General features: G+C 40.5%; 1 protein-coding gene across 1 annotated transcript; it reads right to left on the bottom strand.

The window, feature by feature from the left end:
* Positions 1-281: 281 nt before the first annotated feature.
* LOC121857546 (RB1-inducible coiled-coil protein 1-like) lies at positions 282-19,551 on the bottom strand. Its single transcript, XM_042353629.1, has 29 exons — positions 19,490-19,551; positions 18,699-18,801; positions 18,116-18,338; positions 17,579-17,726; positions 17,246-17,372; positions 16,902-17,035; positions 16,624-16,742; positions 15,819-15,989; positions 15,420-15,533; positions 15,112-15,182; positions 13,310-13,496; positions 12,596-12,775; positions 11,859-11,998; positions 11,481-11,624; positions 10,917-11,004; positions 10,567-10,706; positions 8,032-8,302; positions 7,037-7,162; positions 6,719-6,797; positions 5,778-5,962; positions 5,081-5,245; positions 4,691-4,902; positions 4,369-4,564; positions 3,809-3,961; positions 3,108-3,308; positions 2,484-2,669; positions 1,966-2,184; positions 1,424-1,557; positions 282-453 (listed from the first exon to the last, which is right to left on the bottom strand). Exons 2-29 carry the CDS (start codon positions 18,764-18,766, stop codon positions 282-284), a joined length of 4,353 nt encoding a protein of 1,450 aa, XP_042209563.1. The 5' UTR covers positions 18,767-18,801; positions 19,490-19,551.
* Positions 19,552-20,446: the final 895 nt, after the last annotated feature.

The following is a 20,446-nucleotide window of genomic DNA, read 5'->3' as shown; positions in this document are numbered from 1 at the left end:
AAAATCTTACCTAAAATCACCTTAAAACAACTACACCTTTAATCCAATTGTTTATCATAAGTATAGTTACCTTAAAATCCCCCCAAAATTACCTTTATTGATAATTCACTTAAAATACTTAAAAATTACCTAAAAACACTTACCTTAAAAACTCAGGATAACATCTTTAACAATTATTCACACCTTACCTTAAATAAATTACCTTAACGATGATTAATTAACCTGGAATACCTTAAAAAGACCTAAAAGAGAAGTAATTTACCTAAAACAGTTTAAAGGGGTTACTTAAAGAGAATAATCACAATAATAAGAATTTCAGACGAGAGAAGCAATTGAGAGGAAGAAAGACACAAGTCAACACTCACTTTCTTGGCCTGACAGAACTCCTTGCTCACGACCTCAGCTGTGCAGTACATCTTATGGGGCGTCTCTGTAAATAAGACGTGTAAATGACTGTAAATATGGGGTAAATAATTGTAAATATAGTGTAAATGACTATAAATATGGTGTAAATAGGAAAAAAGAAACTAAATATGGCGAACATGTCTGTAAATGTGGTGAAAATTACGATAAATATTGCGTAAATAACCGTAGACATGGTGTAAATGTCTGTAAATATCGTGTAAATGTAGAGAAAATTTGTATTAAATAAAAAGTGACGATCAAACCTAAACATATCAACAAATGAGTCAAATATATAAATGAAATAATAACAAGTCAAATCCATAAGTGAAACAAAACAAGTGACAATCAAATGTAAACATAAACCAAATGACAGTCACATATATAAATGAAATAAAAACAAGTGACAGTCAAATGTATAAATGAAATAAAAAAAAAACAAGTGAAATTCGAAAATGTAAGCATAAATACGGTCAGACGGGAAACAAAGGGGCCATTCATCTTCCAACCACACACACACACACACACACGGGACCATTATGTATTTTAGGCGCCATTTTATCACGTTTTAAATCACCTGGTTACATTATCAGTTGCTAAAACACCATAAAAAACAATAAAACACCAGGAGGGAGGGGGAAGAGAGGGAGGGAGGGAGGGAGGAGAGAGGGAGGGGGAAGAGAGGGAGGGAATGGTGGAGAGAGGGAGAGAGAGAGAGAGAGAGCAGTAACAACTATCAAAAACAACAAAAACATTTACAAACAAACAAACCAAACAAACACATTTTAAAACCAAACAAAACAAAACCAACCATTAAACAAACACCTTTCAGATAAACACACAGACGGGCATATGATTGAGTATGACTGAGCATGAACGAAATAAACTACAAAATACAGATGTAGTGTGGAACGCTACTAGAATGACTGCTTGTAGTGTATGAATGTATATATGAACAGACTATCCGATGGAGGTGTTATAATCATACAAGATCGATGAAATATACACAATACTGACTCACTTTGAGGCCAAGGTATGTGTATGAATCAAATGGAGGAAGTGGAGGTGTGGATTCCCTTCAAGTAGGACTCGATAGTGGAGGTGGTGGTCATCCCATACCAGAAGGACGTTTCCCGGCCCGGGCATGAATGGACGCTATTTTTCCCCTCGCTCGACGAGGGACGCGGCGCCCGCGGTTCGTTGGTCAGAGGTTAAATAGCAAAAAGGTTGATTACGCAGTTGAACGGAGGGAATTGATTGCTATGTATACAGTAATTATACACTATGTAAATTTATGCATATTCTATACTATATACAGTCATATATATACACCACACACACCCACAGACTATATAAACCCCTACACACACACACACAACCCTACCCACCACACACAACCCACCCCACACACACACTCACCTTAATGCACCACACACAACCCACCCCCACACACACACCCACCTCTACCCACACACACATTCCCCCACTCCACCACACACACAACCCTACCCACCACACACACACCCACCCCCAACACCCCCCAAAACCCACCAACAAACCCACCAATTTATCCCTCAACTCTTGGTTTTCCTGCTGAAGTTTCCTGACATCTTCGTTGGCGCTCAGCGAACCGGACGGGGAAACTGCCGAAGCTCCGGACTCTGTAAACGACATGCTCAAGTCGGTCGGTCGTTCTGGCGTGACGACGAAACTGAGGCGTTTGACCCGGAGAACCTCACCCTCTAGGCGTGTTATATCCTTCTGGAGTATCTCGCAACGTTCCTGTGTGGTGGTAATGAGAGACGGTAGTGATAGTGGTAGTTGTGGTGATAGTGGTGGTGGTGGAAGTGATGATGTTAATATTGTCATTATTTTTCACTTTTAATCTGGATTTTCTGGTTAAATAGACAGACAGATAGACAGACAGACAGACAGACAAACAGACAGATAGACAGACAGACAGACATTTACTGTACAGGTTCTTACACCACGTCCTCCTTACCCCCTTAAACCAGGACTCAAAATATATAAATGAAAGATAAACAACCCCCCCCACCCCCTCCCTAGAGTAGTTAGCGTACCTTAAGCGCCTCGTTCTCGGAGACCAGGGCACTCATGAGGTGGTCGGTGGAGCCCGTGGCCGCGTTGTGCATCAGTCTCCGCAATTTCTCCGTCTCGTCCGTGAGGAGTTCGACTCTAAGCCGGAGATCTTCGATTACTCTCTCTTTATCCTGGGAGACCGACTTGATGGCGTCGTTAAATACAATCTGCGAAAAAGAGACGGTTGTTTGGGGTTTATTTAATGCGCGTACATACAAAAATACACACACCTGCATCTACACACACATACACAGATGACATACATGCAGTGAAAATACAACATACATACACACATACATACATACATACACTCTCTCTCTCTTAACTACAATTCTTCTTTACATTCTTCCATCCACCCATCCATTCCTCTATCCATCCATCTATCCACCTCACCAGTTTGTCTCAATCCATCATCCATCTATCCAATTCTCCATCACCTACCAATCTTCCTAACCCTCTATCCCACCCACCTATCCATCTATCCGTCTCACCTGCTTCTCTGCTTCAATCCACCGCCTCTCACCCACCTATCCACCTATCCGTCTCACCTGCTTCTCCGCTTCAATCCGCCGCCTCTCACCCACCTATCCACCTATCCATCTCACCTGCTTCTCCGCTTCAATCCGCCGCCTCTCGTCTTTCCTCATAGTCTCGTGTTTCTGAAGTTCGTCTCTCCTCACTTGGCCAAACTGTTCCTGGAGGCCGATCTTCGTCTCCTCAATGGCCACTTCCTTCTCCTTCAATAGTTCCTCCCTCAGTCTGGCCAGGGCCGCCTCGTGTGCCCCCATGTCCAGGAAATCGCCGCGCTGTGACGGGGTTCAGGTCAGGTGAGGTGGGGTTAGTTTGGGGTTACATTGGAGTTTATATACCCTATTTCTAACCTAACTTAATGCTAACCTAACCTATCCTAACTTACCCTAACATTAACTAACCTAACCTAATGCTATTCTACCTTAACCTAATCTAGTGTAATGCTAAATTAACCTAACTTAGTGTAATGCTAAACTACCCTAATCTTACTTTACGAGAAGATTAATCAATTTAATACTAACCTAACCTATTTTAACACTAACCTAACCTATTTTAACACTAACCTAACCTATTTTAACACTAACCTAACCAAACAAAAGCAAAGAATAATCATTAAATTAAGAAAAGATACAACTAAGAACGGATCAAAATGAACTTATTTCACTGAACGACTAAATTAAATCGATTAACAAACTCTGACTCAAATTTCTCGAGGGAAGTCTCCGAGGGCGACCTATTCCACGTGCCTTAAAACAGAACAATAAGCAAACTCTACCTCAAATTTCTCGAGGGAAGTCTCCGAGGGCGACTTATCCATACTGGCTGTAGTCATCATCCTAAACCTCGACCTCAGGCCCTCCAACTCCATCTTGTACTGCTGGCGGACATGTTCCACGTTGGAGTCTCTCTCGTCTCTCCACCGCGTCTCCTGCGTTGAGATAAACCGTCGTTGTTTACAAGTGCGGTCGTTATGTACCTCTCGACGCCTTAACTATGGGGTCGACAGTTTTGATGGTAAGCAATAGATGATTTTATTCGGCTCAGAGGTGACACCGTTAAGTTAGGTTAGGAAACATTAATTCGGTTAGGTTAGCTTGGGTTAGGTTAGGGAAGCTTTGGTTAGGTTAGATTAGGTTAAGTTAGCTTGAGTTAGGTTAGATTAGGTTAAGTTAGCTTGAGTTAGGTTAGGTTAGATTAGGTTAAATTAGCATGAGTTAGGTTAGATTAGGTTAAGTTAGCTTGGGTTAGGTTAAGTTAGCTTGGGTTAGGTTAGCTTACACATAATATAACCACCCTAAATAACCCCCCCCCCCAACAACAACAAAAACAACTCACAATCTCCGCAACCTTGTCCGCGATCTCCGTTCTCTTCTCCTGTTCCCACTGATGTTTACACTGTGCGTAATGGGCGGCGTGTTTCTCCGTCAGGTCTTTGTGCTGTTGGTCGACCACCTCCCGCCACTCTACCACCAGCTTTGTCCGCACCTCCTCGCAGGCGGCTTGTATTGCCTCTTCCTTCTCCTTCAAAAGCCTGTTGTGGGGTAATGATGTTGTGATGCCCTTTTGTTTTAGGGGGATTATTCTATTTGACTATCCATCTATCCAACTACTATCTATCTATCAAACAAACTATTCTTCCACCCCTCAAGACACTTACCTACTAACGTGCGCCTGGTGTTCGTTGATCAGCTGTTCCCTTAGACTCTCGAGGGCATTCTTCTCTCTCTCGCTAAAACTCACTTCGAGGATCTTCACTATCTTGTCCTTCTCCTCCTGGATGTGAGCGGCGAAGCGTTCCTTGAAGTTGTTCTCCAGGTCGCTGCGTTCCCTTTCTGCGCACTGGAGGGTTTCTTCGAGGCTTTTCAGTTTCTGTATGGGGGTATAGAGGAGGAGGAGGAGGGAGGGTTAGTGTGTGTTTTAAGATTGACTCTCTCTCTCTCTCTCTCTCTCTCTCTCTCTCTCTCTCTCTCTCTCTCTCTCTCTCTCTCTCTCTCTCTCTCTCTCTCTCTCTCTCTCTCTCACCCTCAAGGACAAGCTAGACTCTCACCTGCGTCAGAACGATAATTTCCTCCTGTCGGCTCGAGTCGTCCTCTTGCCAGCGCTCCTTCAGGTTAACCATCTCAAGTTCGTGCTCCAAGGTCAAGCGTTTAACGGCCTCGACCTTCTCCTCGATCAACAGGCGTTTGGCTTCCTCGAATTCCACCGTCGTTTGCTGCCAAGGGAAAGAAAGACGTTATTAATGAACTATATAGAGATCAAAGTCCATTATATCAAGGGTCCATTATATGTAAAACCTCCATCTAATGAACTATATAGAGATGAAAGTCCATTATATCAAGGGTCCATTATATGTAAAACCTCCATCTAATGAACTATATAGAGATGAAAGTCCATTATATTCAGGGTCCATTATATGTAAAACCTCCATCTAATGAACTATATAGAGATGAAAGTCCATTATATCAAGGGTCCATTATAGTAAAACCCATCTAATGAACTATATAGAGATGAAAGTCCATTATATCAAGGGTCCATTATATGTAAAACCTCCATCTAATGAACTATATAGAGATGAAAGTCCATTATATTAGGTCCATTATATGTAAAACCTCCATCTAATGAACTATATAGAGATGAAAGTCCATTATATTACTGTTATCATTTACTCTGAATCAATATTTTTCTGCTAAAGTATAAACTGTTTCAATATATCAGGTTAGGTCAGGTTAGGTCAGGCCACACACCTGCAGGGTCTCCTGATGGCGGTGCAATTGTTCCTGATACATCTCAATCTCCCGCTGGGCGTCGTTCAGCTTGTGTGACTGCAGGTCCACCGTTCCCCTCAGTTGTTCCTGGAGGCGGTCCTGGTCAGCCTGGCCAGCATCGCCACTTATCAGTGCGCCTGCTCGGCCGATGTCTGCACCTGGATCTGTTTAATTGATAACGTCTTTTGAGTTGTGTGATGATTGCTAGGTGCTAAGAACATAAGGACTCTGCAATAGGCCGGTTGGTCAGTGCATGGCAGCTCCTGTCGAGAGTTACTACCACTCTCTATCATCCATGAATCTATCCAGCCTCCTTTTGAAACTTTCCAGCACTTACTACAAAGTTGCTAAGCTTGTTCCACTCGTCCACCACCCTATTTGTGAACCAGTTTCTTCCTATCTCACTCCTAAACCTAAACTTATCCAACTTGAACCGTTGTTCGAGTCCTATCCTGCTTGATATTATAAGAACTTTATCTATATCCCTTTATTGATTCCTTCCCCAAAACTTCATCATATCTCCCTCCTTTCTAGAATGTGTGATGATTAGACACCCCCAATCCCCTAATCATTTAACTGACTAACCTTCCCAAAGTTCTTCTATTCTTACTCATTAATACTTCTCAGTTATCTATAAAACTCACTAACTATATATTGCTATCTGAGACTAGATACGAGATGATTTGCAATTTTAGTCTTTATGGATCAGCTGAAGAATAGCCCCCTAGTGCTTACCTGGGGGAGATAATCTTCAGGTGAGCACTCAGGGGAAATAATCTTCAGGTAATTTATAAAAGCTAAAATTACAAACCACCTCGTTCAGGGTCTCGACTAAATCGTAAACACAAACTGGACGGACAAATCACGGTGAGAAACGTCCGATAACATCACAGTAACTAATGAGATGGGAGCCAACGTACACACCTGAAGCAAAACGTCCAAGATTCTCGACGAAAGTTCCGATATGTAGTTTACGTACGTCTCTCCCTCGTCGCGGACCTGGAAGTAAACGTGATGAGTTAGGTGAGAATTAGGTGGGGTTAGGTTAGGTTAGGTGTTCTGCGTCGTAAAGCTTCAGATCGTGTGAACATTGTTTATTATCTTCCATTGTTTGTTTAGTGAAGTCTAATATTAACCTAATGAGTTAATCTAGCATAAAGTAATCTAACCTAACAAGACAGAGGGACAGAGATACAGACAGAAAGAGCGTGTAAGCAACCCCCCCCAAGACAACGTACCTTCCCCCGTAAGGACGCCAACTCCGACTTAAGACTGAGCACTTCATCTTGGCACTGTAGGGAGGCGAGGGCACTGAGGCGTTGCTGTAGCTGGTCCACTTCTTCCTTGGCTTGTGTCAGGTCGGTCTGGAGGAATAGATCATCGCTTAAAATGGAAAAGTCTAATCATGGGGTCAACTTGTTATGTGAATCGCTAAAGTTCGAAAGCGTCTCATTATGTTATCGACGTTAATTACAGTATTTGTGATGGTTAGGAATATAACCAATTATGGGGTCAACTTGTTATGTGAATACGCTAAAGTTCGAAAGCGTCTCATTATATTATCGGCGTTAATTACATTATTTGTGATGGTTAGGAATATAACCAATCATGGGGTCAACTTGTTATGTGAATCGCTAAAGTTCGAAAGCGTCTCATTATGTTATCGACGTTAATTACAGTATTTGTGATGGTTAGGAATATAACCAATTATGGGGTCAACTTGTTATGTGAATCGCTAAAGTTCGAAAGCGTCTCATTATGTTATCGGCGTTAATTACAGTATTTGTGATGGTTAGGAATATAACCAATTATGGGGTCAACTTGTTATATGAATCGCTAAAGTTCGAAAGCGTCTCATTATATTATTAACGTTAATTACATTATTTGTGATGCTTAGGAATATAACCAATTATGGGGTCAACTTGTTATAAGAATTGTTAAACATCAAAAGCCTTTTCTAATGATATTCTCTTTAACTGTTTGTTGAATTAAGGTATTTACACCAAACCATCGAATTTATTAACAAAATCCCAGAAGCCAATTTGTTTTTTTTAGTTATGAATGAGATGTATAACTACCCCACACTAACCTACCTCAGGGAAAGGAACAAGGTGCATTAATATACACCACAGTGTGACCTAACTACCCCAGTGTGACCTAACTACCCTAGTGTGACCTAACTACTAACCTACCCCACAGAGCAACAAACTAACCAAGACACGTTTACACTCACCTGGAGGTTCAATATGGCCGAGTTCTTATCCTCTAGTTGTTGCTGTAGTTCGGCGGTGATGACGTGGTGAGTCTTGACCATGGGGGGCGGGTGTCTGGAGCACGATGCCGCCGTCCCGCCGCTCTCCGTGTAGCTAGAGGGCATCGACTCATCAATGTAGTATTCGGCGGTGACAAACTCCTGGGATGTGAGCATAGACTCGGGGCTGATCGCAGGGTCTTGGGGGGACGCCGGTGACGCTACGTTTCCCCGCGTGGCTACAGTGCCCGGCCTATTAAAGGGGAGAAGGACGCCCGCGACCTCCAAGCTAGTTCATTCATTACCGACTGTGCTTCTCTCGCTCTCTCTCTCTCTCTCTTTCTCACTTCCTCTATCTATGTCTCTCTCTTATCTATGTCTCCCTCTATCTTTCTTTATATCGTCTCACAAAACTCAAAGATCAAACTACTTAATTACCCGAACGCTAATAACCCCACAAGTCACCACCATCGCCACGAAACAAACAAGAAATATTTTGACCCCAAGGCTATTAGTCCAGCTTGGGGTCTGTGTGGCTAAGGCTCCGTAAACAACAAATCTTTAGGACGTGACGAGGGGAAAGTCAGGCACTGCACTCGATAAACCTTCACTTAACCGACAGTGAAATCGCGCACCCAATTATAAACTCAAATCGTGTAGGCAATTTAATATTTAAGTCGTAGAATTAGTTACTGTGGGGTGGCGGCCTCAGAGACTCAAAATCTAACTTCATTTGTTGTTCTTTAACCTCTCGAACAAGTGACGATATTATGCTGTTATTATTTTGATTGGCCGAACGATGGTTAATATCTATCATAACTAAGACGGTGTTATTATTGTGTCGTTCACCAGTTTAATAGGTGATTGGACGGTTGTTATTTAAGACCTACACTAACATGACCCAATGTAACGTGATCTTTACCTAACCTAACCAAATCTAACCTAACATGACTTAACCTAACATAACCTGACATAACCAAATGTAACCTAACATAACCTGACCCGACCTAACCTGACATATTGATAGGGTCACACAGTATAGCACTGTTCCCACTTAACCTAAGAACCTGACCCCTGAGAGACAAACTCTAAACCACCAACACCTTGTTTAAGGCTAAAGTGTCGACGCTCGGACCTCCAGACAGACAAACAAACTGACCAATACCGTCCACCGCCTACGACACGACAAAAATGGCAAAAATAAATCGTACGGTTAAAAATTCACCCTATCGCACTGGGGGTATCTATGTTTGAGGAGGATGGTTGTTCTCTGTGAGGGAGATTGGGGGCTGTCTCGAGGCATCTCATCAGACCTGAAGTCCTCTACCTAACCTGGGGGGCGTTGGTATACCACGACTTGATTGAGTCGGCGCGCCATACGGTTATATGGCTGTTAAGTGTGGTGGTGAGGGGTGGAGAGAGAGAGAGAGAGAGGGAGGAGAGAGAGAGAGGACCATGGGGGGGGGAGGGAGGGGGGGAAGAAGAAGGAGGAGGAGGAGGGAACGATAACAACAACTAAAGGAAAGTAGCGGTACTTGTCTTCTTAATTCTCTCTGTTAGGTTAGGTTAGGTCTGGATAGGTTAGGTGAGGTTAGGTTAGGTTAGGTTAGGTTAGGTTAGGTTAGGTTAGGTTAGGTTAGGTTAGGTTAGGTTAGGTTAGGTTAGGTTAGGTTAGGTTAGGTCTGGATAGGTTAGGTTAGATCAGGTCAGGTCAGGTCTGGTATATTAATCCCTAACTGACAAGGGATAATAAAAATAAATAAAATATTTAGCCATTGACCAAAATTCTCATAAATAATCCTCAGAAAAATATAAAAACATCAACATCGAAACATCAATAAATTACCACAATAAATCACTAAATTACCACAATAAATCACTAAATTACCACAATAACATCAATAACAACATCCTATTATCTAGGTGAGGAAAGAAAATAACTGAAGAAATTATTGAATATTACGTTATATTTCTGACTGATGTTGATAAGATAGTTTGAGTAACGAGACGTGTTTATGGAGCAATAAGGTACAGTACTCAACCTCATCATCTTTCCTCGACGGTCAAAACAACGTGAAACGTCTATTTAACGGACATATAGAGAGGAAGGTTCATTATATCGAGGTTCCGTTAGGCATGAAACCTCGAAGTAATGAACCGTATAGAGGAAAGTCCGTTATATCGAGGTTCCGTTAGTTTAAATAAATAAAGTCCATTATACAGAGGTCTTACCATATCAACACACACACACAGACAGAGACAGACAGACAGACAGACAGACAGACAGACAGACAGACAGACACACACACACACACAGACAGACAGACACACACACAGACAGACAGAGACAGACAGACAGAGACAGACAGACAGACAGACAGACAGATAGACAGACAGACAGACACACACACACACAGACAGACATACACACACAGACAGAGGCAGACAGACAGACACAGACAGAGACAGACAGAAAGACACAGACACACACACACACGCACACACACATAAACGCACCTGAGTTCCTCCTGGACCGCCCCCCCCACAGGAGACGTTGACCCAGTGCCCCCGTCGAGCTTGATGTGTTTAGAGTCGTTAACCTGAGTCGAGAAATGTTGTTTTGTCTTCATGGATCCTCGGCTGTTGTCTGGCATCACCTATAGGGGGGGGAGTAGGTCATTGTTATAGGTGATAGTTTGGTTAGGTTAGGTTTTATATACAGTATACATATATTTCATTGTATAGTATATATATTTTTAAAGAGTTCTTTCCTCTTATGATGCAGTGTGACCCTAACCTAACCCAACCCAGCCTAACCTGACCAAATATTGACAAAACGGCAGAATCTCGTCACACCGGAGACTTACCTCCATGGGGGAGAAAGTGCCGTCACTGCCGCCACTACACCCGACCTTCTCAAACTCCTCCGTGTCCGTCTCTGACTCGTGGTGTTCCCTGGGGGTTATAAACGTCAACAATGATAACTTAAGTAATTTACGGCAAAACTTCTGTTTAATGAACTATATTGAGGGTCCGTTAAATGTGAAACCATCATATAATGAACTATTTGCATATGAAAGTTTGTTATATTGAGGTTCCGTTTGATATGAAACCGTCATCTAACAAATTACAGTAAATGGAGAGAGAAGTTCCTTATAAAGAGGTTTCGAAGCTGTTACACCAATAAACACCAAAAGATCGAAGACTTTTATTTATAGCTCCACAGATAGTCTACTAACACCTTGTGTATGGGGTCACCTCTGAGCTGAATAAAATCATGTTGTTAATATTAAAAGTGTCGTCCCTGTAGTGAAGGTGTTAGTGGTGATAGTCTACTAACACCTGGTGTATGGGGTCACCTCTGAGCTGAATAAAATCATGTTGTTAATATTAAAAGTGTCGTCCCTGTAGTGGAGGTGTTAGTGACGCACCTCGTGAGGGACAACGGCCGTAGTTGTTGACCTCTGTGGTTGCCGTCTCTGTCTGGAGTGTTGCGGGGGGTGACGGAGGCCGCTGTGGTCACCGCTGATGTGTACATGTCTCCGCTTCCTTCCTTTAAAAACACCTCGCTACTCCTGCAGGACGGATAGATAGACACTGTGCTTACATAGATACAAAGATATTATCATCATTATTATTATTATTATTATTATTATCATTATTATTATCATTATTATTATCATTATTATTATTATTATTATTATTATCATCATTCTTATCATCTTAGACATTTGGTAAACGATACAAACACAGAGGGAGAGGAGGGGTGAGGAGAGGGGGGGTGAGGGGAGAGGGGGGGTGAGACAGACCTAGGACTGTGGGTGTTGGAGGTATGTGACTGTAGCGCCACCTGGAGGAGAGGAGGGATGGAGATCACTTCCCCCACCACCAACATGGACGCCAACTCTGGTAATATCGCCCGTAACTGTTCTATGTTCTCCTCTGTTAGCTGTTGTAGAGAGAGAGACGGATTATTTAGTGCTCTAACCTAACCTAACCTAATCTAACCTAAATTAACCTAACCTGATCAAACTTAATCAAACCAAACCTAACCTAACCTCTTCCAATTTAACCTGACCTCTAACTCAACCTAAATTAACCTAACCTGATCAAACTTAATCAAACCAAACCTAACCTAACCTCTTCCAATTTAACCTGACCTCTAACTCAACCTAAATTAACCTAACCTGATCAAACTTAATCAAACCAAACCTAACCTAACCTCTTCCAATTTAACCTGACCTCTAACTCAACCTAAATTAACCTAACCTGATCAAACTTAATCAAACCAAACCTAACCTAACCTCTTCCAATTTAACCTGACCTCTAACTCAACCTAAATTAACCTAACCTGATCAAACTTAATCAAACCAAACTTAATCTAACCCCCAGAAGAAAAATTTAGTCGGTAGAATTCTCGACACTTCACCAATAGGACAAAGAATCATTCCCGGGTCAAGTCAGGGTCAACGGGCTGTTAAATTCAACGACCCCTAATCATACCCTCCCCCTCCCCCCCAACCCAAAACAGACAAGAGGGCCGTACGTTTGGTAGTGTATCGTCGAATGTATCCGGCGGCTGAGTGGCGAAATCCGGCGGGAGGTCATCCATGCCAGGGAAGAGACTGGCTAGGAAGTGCGACGAGAACTGGTGGATGAAATGTCGTCTGGTCGTTACCTCCCGCTGCCACACGTCACTGCTCTCTGTGCTTAGTGCCGTCGCCCACTGGTGTACACAAACAAAACATTATTACCTTAGGGTCTGGTTAGGTTTGGTTAGCATTGTGTTAGGGATAGGTTAGGATGTTGTTAGGATAGTGTTAAGTTGGGTTAGGATACTGTCAGGATAGTGTCAGGTTAGGTTTGGATAGTATTGTGTTAGGGATAGGTTAGGATGTTGATAGGATAGTGTTGTTGGGTTAGATACTGTCAGGATAGGTGTCTGGTTAGGTTTGGTTAGCATTGTGTTAGGGATAGGTTAGGATGTTGTTAGAATAGTGTTAAGTTGGGTTAGGATACTGTCAGGATAGTGTCAGGTTAGGTTTGGATAGGTTTGGTTAGGTTAGTGTTGGTTAATACAGGTATACAGATATACATAAATTCATATATACATACATAGATCAATAAATATACAGACAGACAGACAAACAGACAGACAGCAATCACTCCACTCACCAAACAATACACAAAAACAATAAACAAATAAACGAACAACGACCCTAAGAGTGACCCCCCCCCCCCGCCCCGCCCCCTTACCTACCTGAACGAAAGACTTGGAGAATGTGTGTCTGCGTGCGACCTCGGTGATGGCGCTGACGTAAACACGAGGTGCTCGGTGGATCTGTTCGATGACCTGGAGAAGCCCCGTGACTCTGCGGACGTTCTCGTGATGCATAGTGAGTTTGTTGTCGAGTTCGTACAGCTTTTTCTCTATGTACATTATCCACCTGTGGTATAATGTAGAGTGTGAGGTGTTACATAACAGTGCTGTAACATCAAGTACATCAAGGTGTTACATAATGACCTGTAACATCAAGTACATCAAGGTGTTACATAATGACCTATAACATCAAGTACATCAAGGTGTTACATAATAGTGCTGTAACATCAAGTACATCAAGGTGTTACATAATGACCTGTAACATCAAGTACATCAAGGTGTTACATAATGACCTGTAACATCAAGTACATCAAGGTGTTACATAATAGTGCTGTAACATCAAGTACATCAAGGTGTTACATAATGACCTGTAACATCAAGTACATCAAGGTGTTACATAATGACCTGTAACATCGGGTACATCAAGGTGTTACATAATGACCTGTAACATCAAGTACATCAAGGTGTTACATAATGACCTGTAAATATCAAGTACATCAAGGTGTTACATAATGACCTGTAACATCAAGTACATCAAGGTGTTACATAATAGTGCTGTAACATCAAGTACATCAAGGCAGGTGTTTACATAATGACCTGTAACATCAAGTACATCAAGGTGTTATGATAACGACCTTGTAACATCAAGTACATCAAGGTGTTACATTAACAGTGTTGTAACATCAAGTACATCAAGGTGTTACATAATAGTGCTGCAACATCAAGTACATCAAGGTGTTACATAATGACCTGTAACATCAAGTACATCAAGGTGTGTTACATAATGATCTGTAACAAGTACATCAAGGTGTTACATAATAGTGCTGTAACATCAAGTACATCAAGGTGTTACATAATGACTAAAATATCAAGTACATCAAGGTGTTACATAATGACCTGTAACATCAAGTACATCAAGGTGTTAAGCATAATAGTGCTGTAAATATCAAGTACATCAAGGTGTTAAGCATAATGACCTGCAACATCAAGCAATACATCAAGGTGTTACATAACACCCGTAACATCAAGTACATCAAGGTGTTAAGCATACAAAGTTGCAACATCAAGTACATCAAGGTGTTACATAATAGTGCTGTAACATCAAGTACATCAAGGTGTTACATAATGACCTGTAACATCAAGTACATCAAGGTGTTACATAATGACCTGTAACATCAAGTACATCAAGGTGTTACATAATAGTGCTGTAACATCAAGTACATCAAGGTGTTACATAATGACCTGTAACATCAAGTACATCAAGGTGTTACATAATGACCTGTAACATCAAGTACATCAAGGTGTTACATAATGACCTGTAACATAACATAATCAGAAGCATTACAGGACCCTAATACAAATAAAACACCAATGCTGTAATAGATTAGAGCGTCAAAAATACAAGCCGTCTCGTTCAACAGTTAACCGTAAGAATTTTTAACCGACGGCGTTTAAATGTTCATTATGGCTTTCATTACAGATTTTTTGCTGTTTACTTAAAAGATGTCAAAGTGTTTACATAAAACACATCAAAATGTTTACATAAAAGGAGTCAAACAGTTTACACAAAAGATGTGAAACAGTTTACACAGAAGACATCAAACTGTTTACATAAAGACATCTTACCGTTTATCGAACACATTAAAAAGACGTCTTATCGTTTCCACACAAGTCGTACTCACTTTAATCTGACGTGCAGGTTTTCCGAGAGTTCTTCCTTGGCTTTTATGCATCGTCGTTTGATGTCTTGTACCTGCGGACAAAAATGACGCCTTCAGCACATAGATCCAGGAATAAATCATCAAATAAATGCTCTATATTATTCGAAGGGGTAAAGATAAATGCTAGAGCAGACTGAAGAATTATTCATCTTCAAAATTTTCTATAGAAGTTAAAGGAAAAAAAAATCAATGGTTAAAGACACAAATCGAAGAACAATAATGCGCACACACACACACCCCCAAGGTAAGAGAACAACAAAGTCACGTACCCTCTGATGGTTCTTGAGCATGTGCATGAGGTTCTTCCTATGGGACGTACAGAGGTCGGGGAAGATCGACGGATCGTTTACCTTCCCCGCACGATTCTGGTTCTGGATCAACGCCTAAGTCACGAGGAGGAGAAGTAACGATGAGTGTTTACAATAAGGTACCATCATACACTATAAACACACCTTAAAACACTATAAAACACACCATCACACACCATAAAACACCATCACACACTCTAATCCACCATCACCACATCCTCCACACACACACACACACACACACACACACACACACACACACACACACACACACACACACACACACACACACACACACACACACACACTCTCCCTCCACACACACACACACACACCCTTAAGCTCCCCACGTCAACAAACCTGAGCAAAATTGTTCTGTTCCTGGACGATCTTGTTGGCCTCGTGCATCAGTTGTTCGAGCCCAAAGAGCCGTTCCCCGAGGCCCTTAATCTCCTTCATCTGCGGACGGTCGGCTTCGTGACTCACGCTGTTGACCTCACTCGCCAGCTGTGTCAACATTCCCTCATTGATCTGCGGACGATAAAAAAAAAATAAAAATCCCGACGTCAAATTATCATAAACTTCATTCCTTCGTTGATCTGCAGGCGGCAAAAAAAAAATAAAAATCCCGACGTCAAATTATCATAAACTTCATTCCTTCGTTGATCTGCAGGCGGCAAAAAAAAAATAAAAATCCCGACGTCAAATTATCATAAACCTATAAGACACCCTGTACAGTCACTCAAAAAAAAAAACTATCTCGACTAAACTGTGTTGATAAAATACGACACAACAGATGAATGATTTTGACAACCCCAGCGAGACAAGAAGAGTCACAGTGTTCATTTTGGAATTGATCGATCACCCCTAAAGTAGAGAGATATAGTGTTTTGATCGATCACCCCTAAAGCAGAGAGATATAGTGTTTTGATCAATCACCCCTAAAGCAGAGAGATATAGTGTTTTGATCGATCACCCCTAAAGCAGAGAGATATAGTGTTTTGATCGATCACCCCTAAAGCAGAGAGATATAGTGTTTTGATCGATCACCCCTAAGCAGAGATCAGTGTTTTGAGCGATCGTACCTCAACACCAACATAGCCCATACCTGTGTGTGACCTATACATCGCCATCCCCAAACAAACCAAGCGGAAGTTACTGTCACCTGCGTTAGGCCGCGGTAACAGAGTTGAGCGATCTGTCCCACGTTGCTCTGGCTGTCTTTGGCGCTGATCCAGTCCAGAAGACTCATAGTTGGTTTAGCCTCGCAGCCCTCGATGCCGTCTGCCGGAATTACGAAATATCAATCAAAATACATCGATGTTTGGCTGTATGTGTTGTAAATATTAACATTATCTGGTGAATTACAACGTGGGAATAAATCGTACCTCTTCACCCATACCCTCTAAAACAAAAAGATACCCCACACCACGGAACTCTTACCCTTGTCTTCCTCCGCGTTATTCTCCGTCTCGTCAACTTTACCCCCGTGCTGGGATTCATTCTTTCTCTTCCTCTCTCCTAACAGCGCCGGCAGAACGGGTATTCTGGACAAGAGCTTCAAGTCTTCTTCGAAACTGTAAATAAGAAACACGATTTGAGGCCGGGGTCGTTGTCTGTGTTGAAGAGTGTAACAGTCGGGACAGATCAGGAGAGATTAGGTCTGGTTAGATTAAATTAGGGTAAATAAGGTTAAGTCAGAACACATCAGGATAGATTAAGATATGTTAGGTGAGGCTAGGTTAGATCAGGTCAGGCTAGGTCAGGTCTCATCATCAAATACTCACTTCTCAAGAATTCCAGACTTCTCGTCGCGTCCCTTCAAGCATTCATTAAAACTCGACTCAAAATTCTCGAATCTGTTCTTGAAAGCCGACACAATGTCCTCTAGGTTGGCTACCACGGCTGCCCATCCTGTGAAAAAAAAAATGGGGTGAATTATATGTGAATAGGTTTAATTTATTGTAGCTGTTCATCCTGGGGAAAAAATTGGGGTTGTAAATTGGGTCCTTAATCCCACAAGACCACATCCTCACAGCACACAAGACCAAACCCTTCACAAGACCACAGCCTCACAAGACCACACCCTTCACAAGACCACACCCTAGACCTAACCTCACCTTGTTGCTGCAGATGCTGGTCGTGCACTAACTGTTGACAAGTGCGGGTCTGGTCGCGGGAGTGTTCGTGAAACTGCTGAGCCAACTGTGCCCGAGCGACCACTGTGTTGTAACTGGCTGGCATGTTCAACGCTCCCTCCACCTGGTCCTGTAAACATACAAAATATATACGTACATGAATAAAATATATACGTACATGAATAAAATAAATACGTACATGAATAAAATATATACGTACATGAATAAAATATATGTACATGAATAAAATAAATACGTGCATGAATAAAATATATACGTGCATGAATAAAATATGTATACATGAATAAATTAAAAACGTACACAAATAGAGTAAATATCCCAGTAAAGAAAAAGAATAAATTACACAAACAATTAAATAAATCTAAAAAAATACTTAGTTACTTCGAAGACAAACAAATAAACAGATTAACCATCGCGGTAATCAAATAGAATAAATTACTCGCAATACACAAAAAAATATGTTAGGTTAGTCATACTTTAAGGTCAGGTCAGCCATACCTTAAGGTCAGTATCAGTCCCGTAATCAATACTAGGTGATGGAGGAGTCTGGCCCTCTATGGTAGTCTTGGAGAACAGGAAGATAGGATTGGTGTCAGTACCCGCTGAGTACTGGCATACTCGCTGATTGGGGTCGAGCGCTTCCCCTCCAGAGATGAGAAGAACCTGTTTCTCTGGGGGGACTTTCATCGCTCGGTTGATGACTTCTTTCAGCACCGACACACTGTTGACGAGGGGGACGGGGGTCGTTTAGGGCGTGGGCAGTTGTTATTGTCGTTATACATTATTGTTATAAATTCTTCATCAATACCACAATAGTAAATAATAATGCTTCTTTTATTAGTATTATTAGTATTATCATTGTTATTAATTATCATCATAGTAATAAATATCATTCATCATTATCATCATCAAAGTAATAAATATCATTCATCATTATCATCATCAAATAAATAATATTCCTATCATTTCTCTCCTAAAGCTGACTAACTAAACACTTACCAAATACATTAACAACTATCCCTAATAACTATATAACATCAATTATAACAAACATTAAAGTCAGACCCCAAACCAAACTCACTTCTCGAGGGCCAGGTTCATATCGAAGGTCATCATCGTGCCAGTGTCGACGAGGAATACGTAGATCATCTTGGCGGCTAAACTATATTGTCATCACGTCATAACTGCAAGATAACGAGCGTTGGTTAGGTCGTTAGAGAGACACAATTCTACAAGATAACGAGCGTTGGTTAGGTCGTTAGAGGGACACAATACTGCAAGATAACGAGCGTTGGTTAGGTCGTTAGAGGGTCACAATTCTGCAAGATAACGAGCGTTGGTTAGGTCGTTAGAGGGACACAATTCTACAAGATAACGAGCGTTGGTTAGGTCGTTAGAGGGACACAATTCTACAAGATAACGAGCGGTGGTTAGGTCGTTAGAGGGACACAATACTACAAGATAACGAGCGTTGGTTAGGTCGTTAGAGGGACACAATACTACAAGATAACGAGCGGTGGTTAGGTCGTTAGAGGGACACAATTCTACAAGATAACGAGCGGTGGTTAGGTCGTTAGAGGGATACAATTATATAACTAACTAATAATTATAATCATCTATTTTACACCTTTATGGCCTTAAAAGGTGTAAATAAGCCGAAATATTTACAATTTACGACTTAAAAAATCACCTCAGAAAATCATCTTTGTTTACAAGCTTCAGCTGACCTTGCCAAGCCCTTGTTAATTGGCGCTTATTTACGTATTTACACCATAATTTACACTCATTTACACCTCCTAATGGCTTCCTCATCTTCTTATTTCATTATTAGTCACACATACTGGTGATATAAGGGATAAATAAGGAACTTACGGCGGAAATATTGGTTAGACGTTGTGATGAAAATTGCGTCTCAGCTATTAATGTTTTGGTCGCTATAAGTCTCTCGTTTTCGTATTCAATCCGGATTTAATATTTTGATGATCTTTTAAGATAAATAAAAATAATATATATCAATTTTTAATAAAATTCTAAAGTTAGTATAAATTTTAAATATTATTTTATCATGGTGTATTGTATTTGATATTTTTATATTTAAAAATCTCCATAAAAACTTCCAATCTTTGTAATTATAATTATTAAAAGTATAACTTACAAAAACGAAGGAGTAAAATGTTTACCTGAATCCGTTTCCCTATCAGTATTTGTTCTCTTAATATAAATAAAATCAATATAAATTCTTCATTTATAAATTTTTGAAACAACTATAAACTATGTATATAATTTATATGTAATTATGTATTTAATAATAATAGTTACTAAGTTTTCATAGAGATAACTAGATTTCCTATATATATATAATACCTAAAAGTATAACCTTAGAGAAACGGTCGGATTTGTGTATATATAATTGCGAGAATTTAATGAGCATAAATTTAAAGTTTTGCCTTTTAAATTCTTGTATTTAAACCATAATGAATAAATTCTAAATTTTGTACAATATATTTACATTCTGATGAGTTATAAAGTAGTACAAATAACTAAAATATATAATGACTAATATAAATTTATTTATACATATAACTTTAATATAACAATAAAATTTATAATATTTTAATATTTATATTTTTTGGAAACTTTTCAGTAAATAATTTGTGAAGAAAATCATAATTTACGTTATGGTATAGTGATTATTTTCTTCAATGCATAAAATAATCACTATATTTAAAAGTTTAAATAAATAATTGTATTATATTTAAATATAATTAAAAATATATATGCAAATTTTTATATATAAATTCATAATATATAAATTTTAAAAAGAGTTTG

The sequence above is a fragment of the Homarus americanus genome, unplaced genomic scaffold, assembly GCF_018991925.1.
Source record: "Homarus americanus isolate GMGI-L3 unplaced genomic scaffold, GMGI_Hamer_2.0 scaffold19065, whole genome shotgun sequence".
Taxonomy (NCBI): Eukaryota; Metazoa; Arthropoda; class Malacostraca; order Decapoda; family Nephropidae; genus Homarus; species Homarus americanus.
The sequence above is the reverse complement of the archived record's forward strand: the minus strand, read 5'-3'. Positions and strand labels throughout refer to the sequence as shown.

Excerpts from the sequence above, each read along its gene's own strand:
- LOC121857546 (XM_042353629.1), bottom strand. The coding sequence starts at position 18,766 with ATGATCTACGTATTCCTCGTCGACACTGGCACGATGATGACCTTCGAT. Across the intron at positions 12,776-13,309 it reads TCTCCAAGTCTTTCGTTCAG|TGGGCGACGGCACTAAGCAC; the intron begins GTAGGTAAGGGG and ends TGTGTACACCAG. Across the intron at positions 10,707-10,916 it reads GCACTTTCTCCCCCATGGAG|GTGATGCCAGACAACAGCCG; the intron begins GTAAGTCTCCGG and ends CCCCCCCTATAG.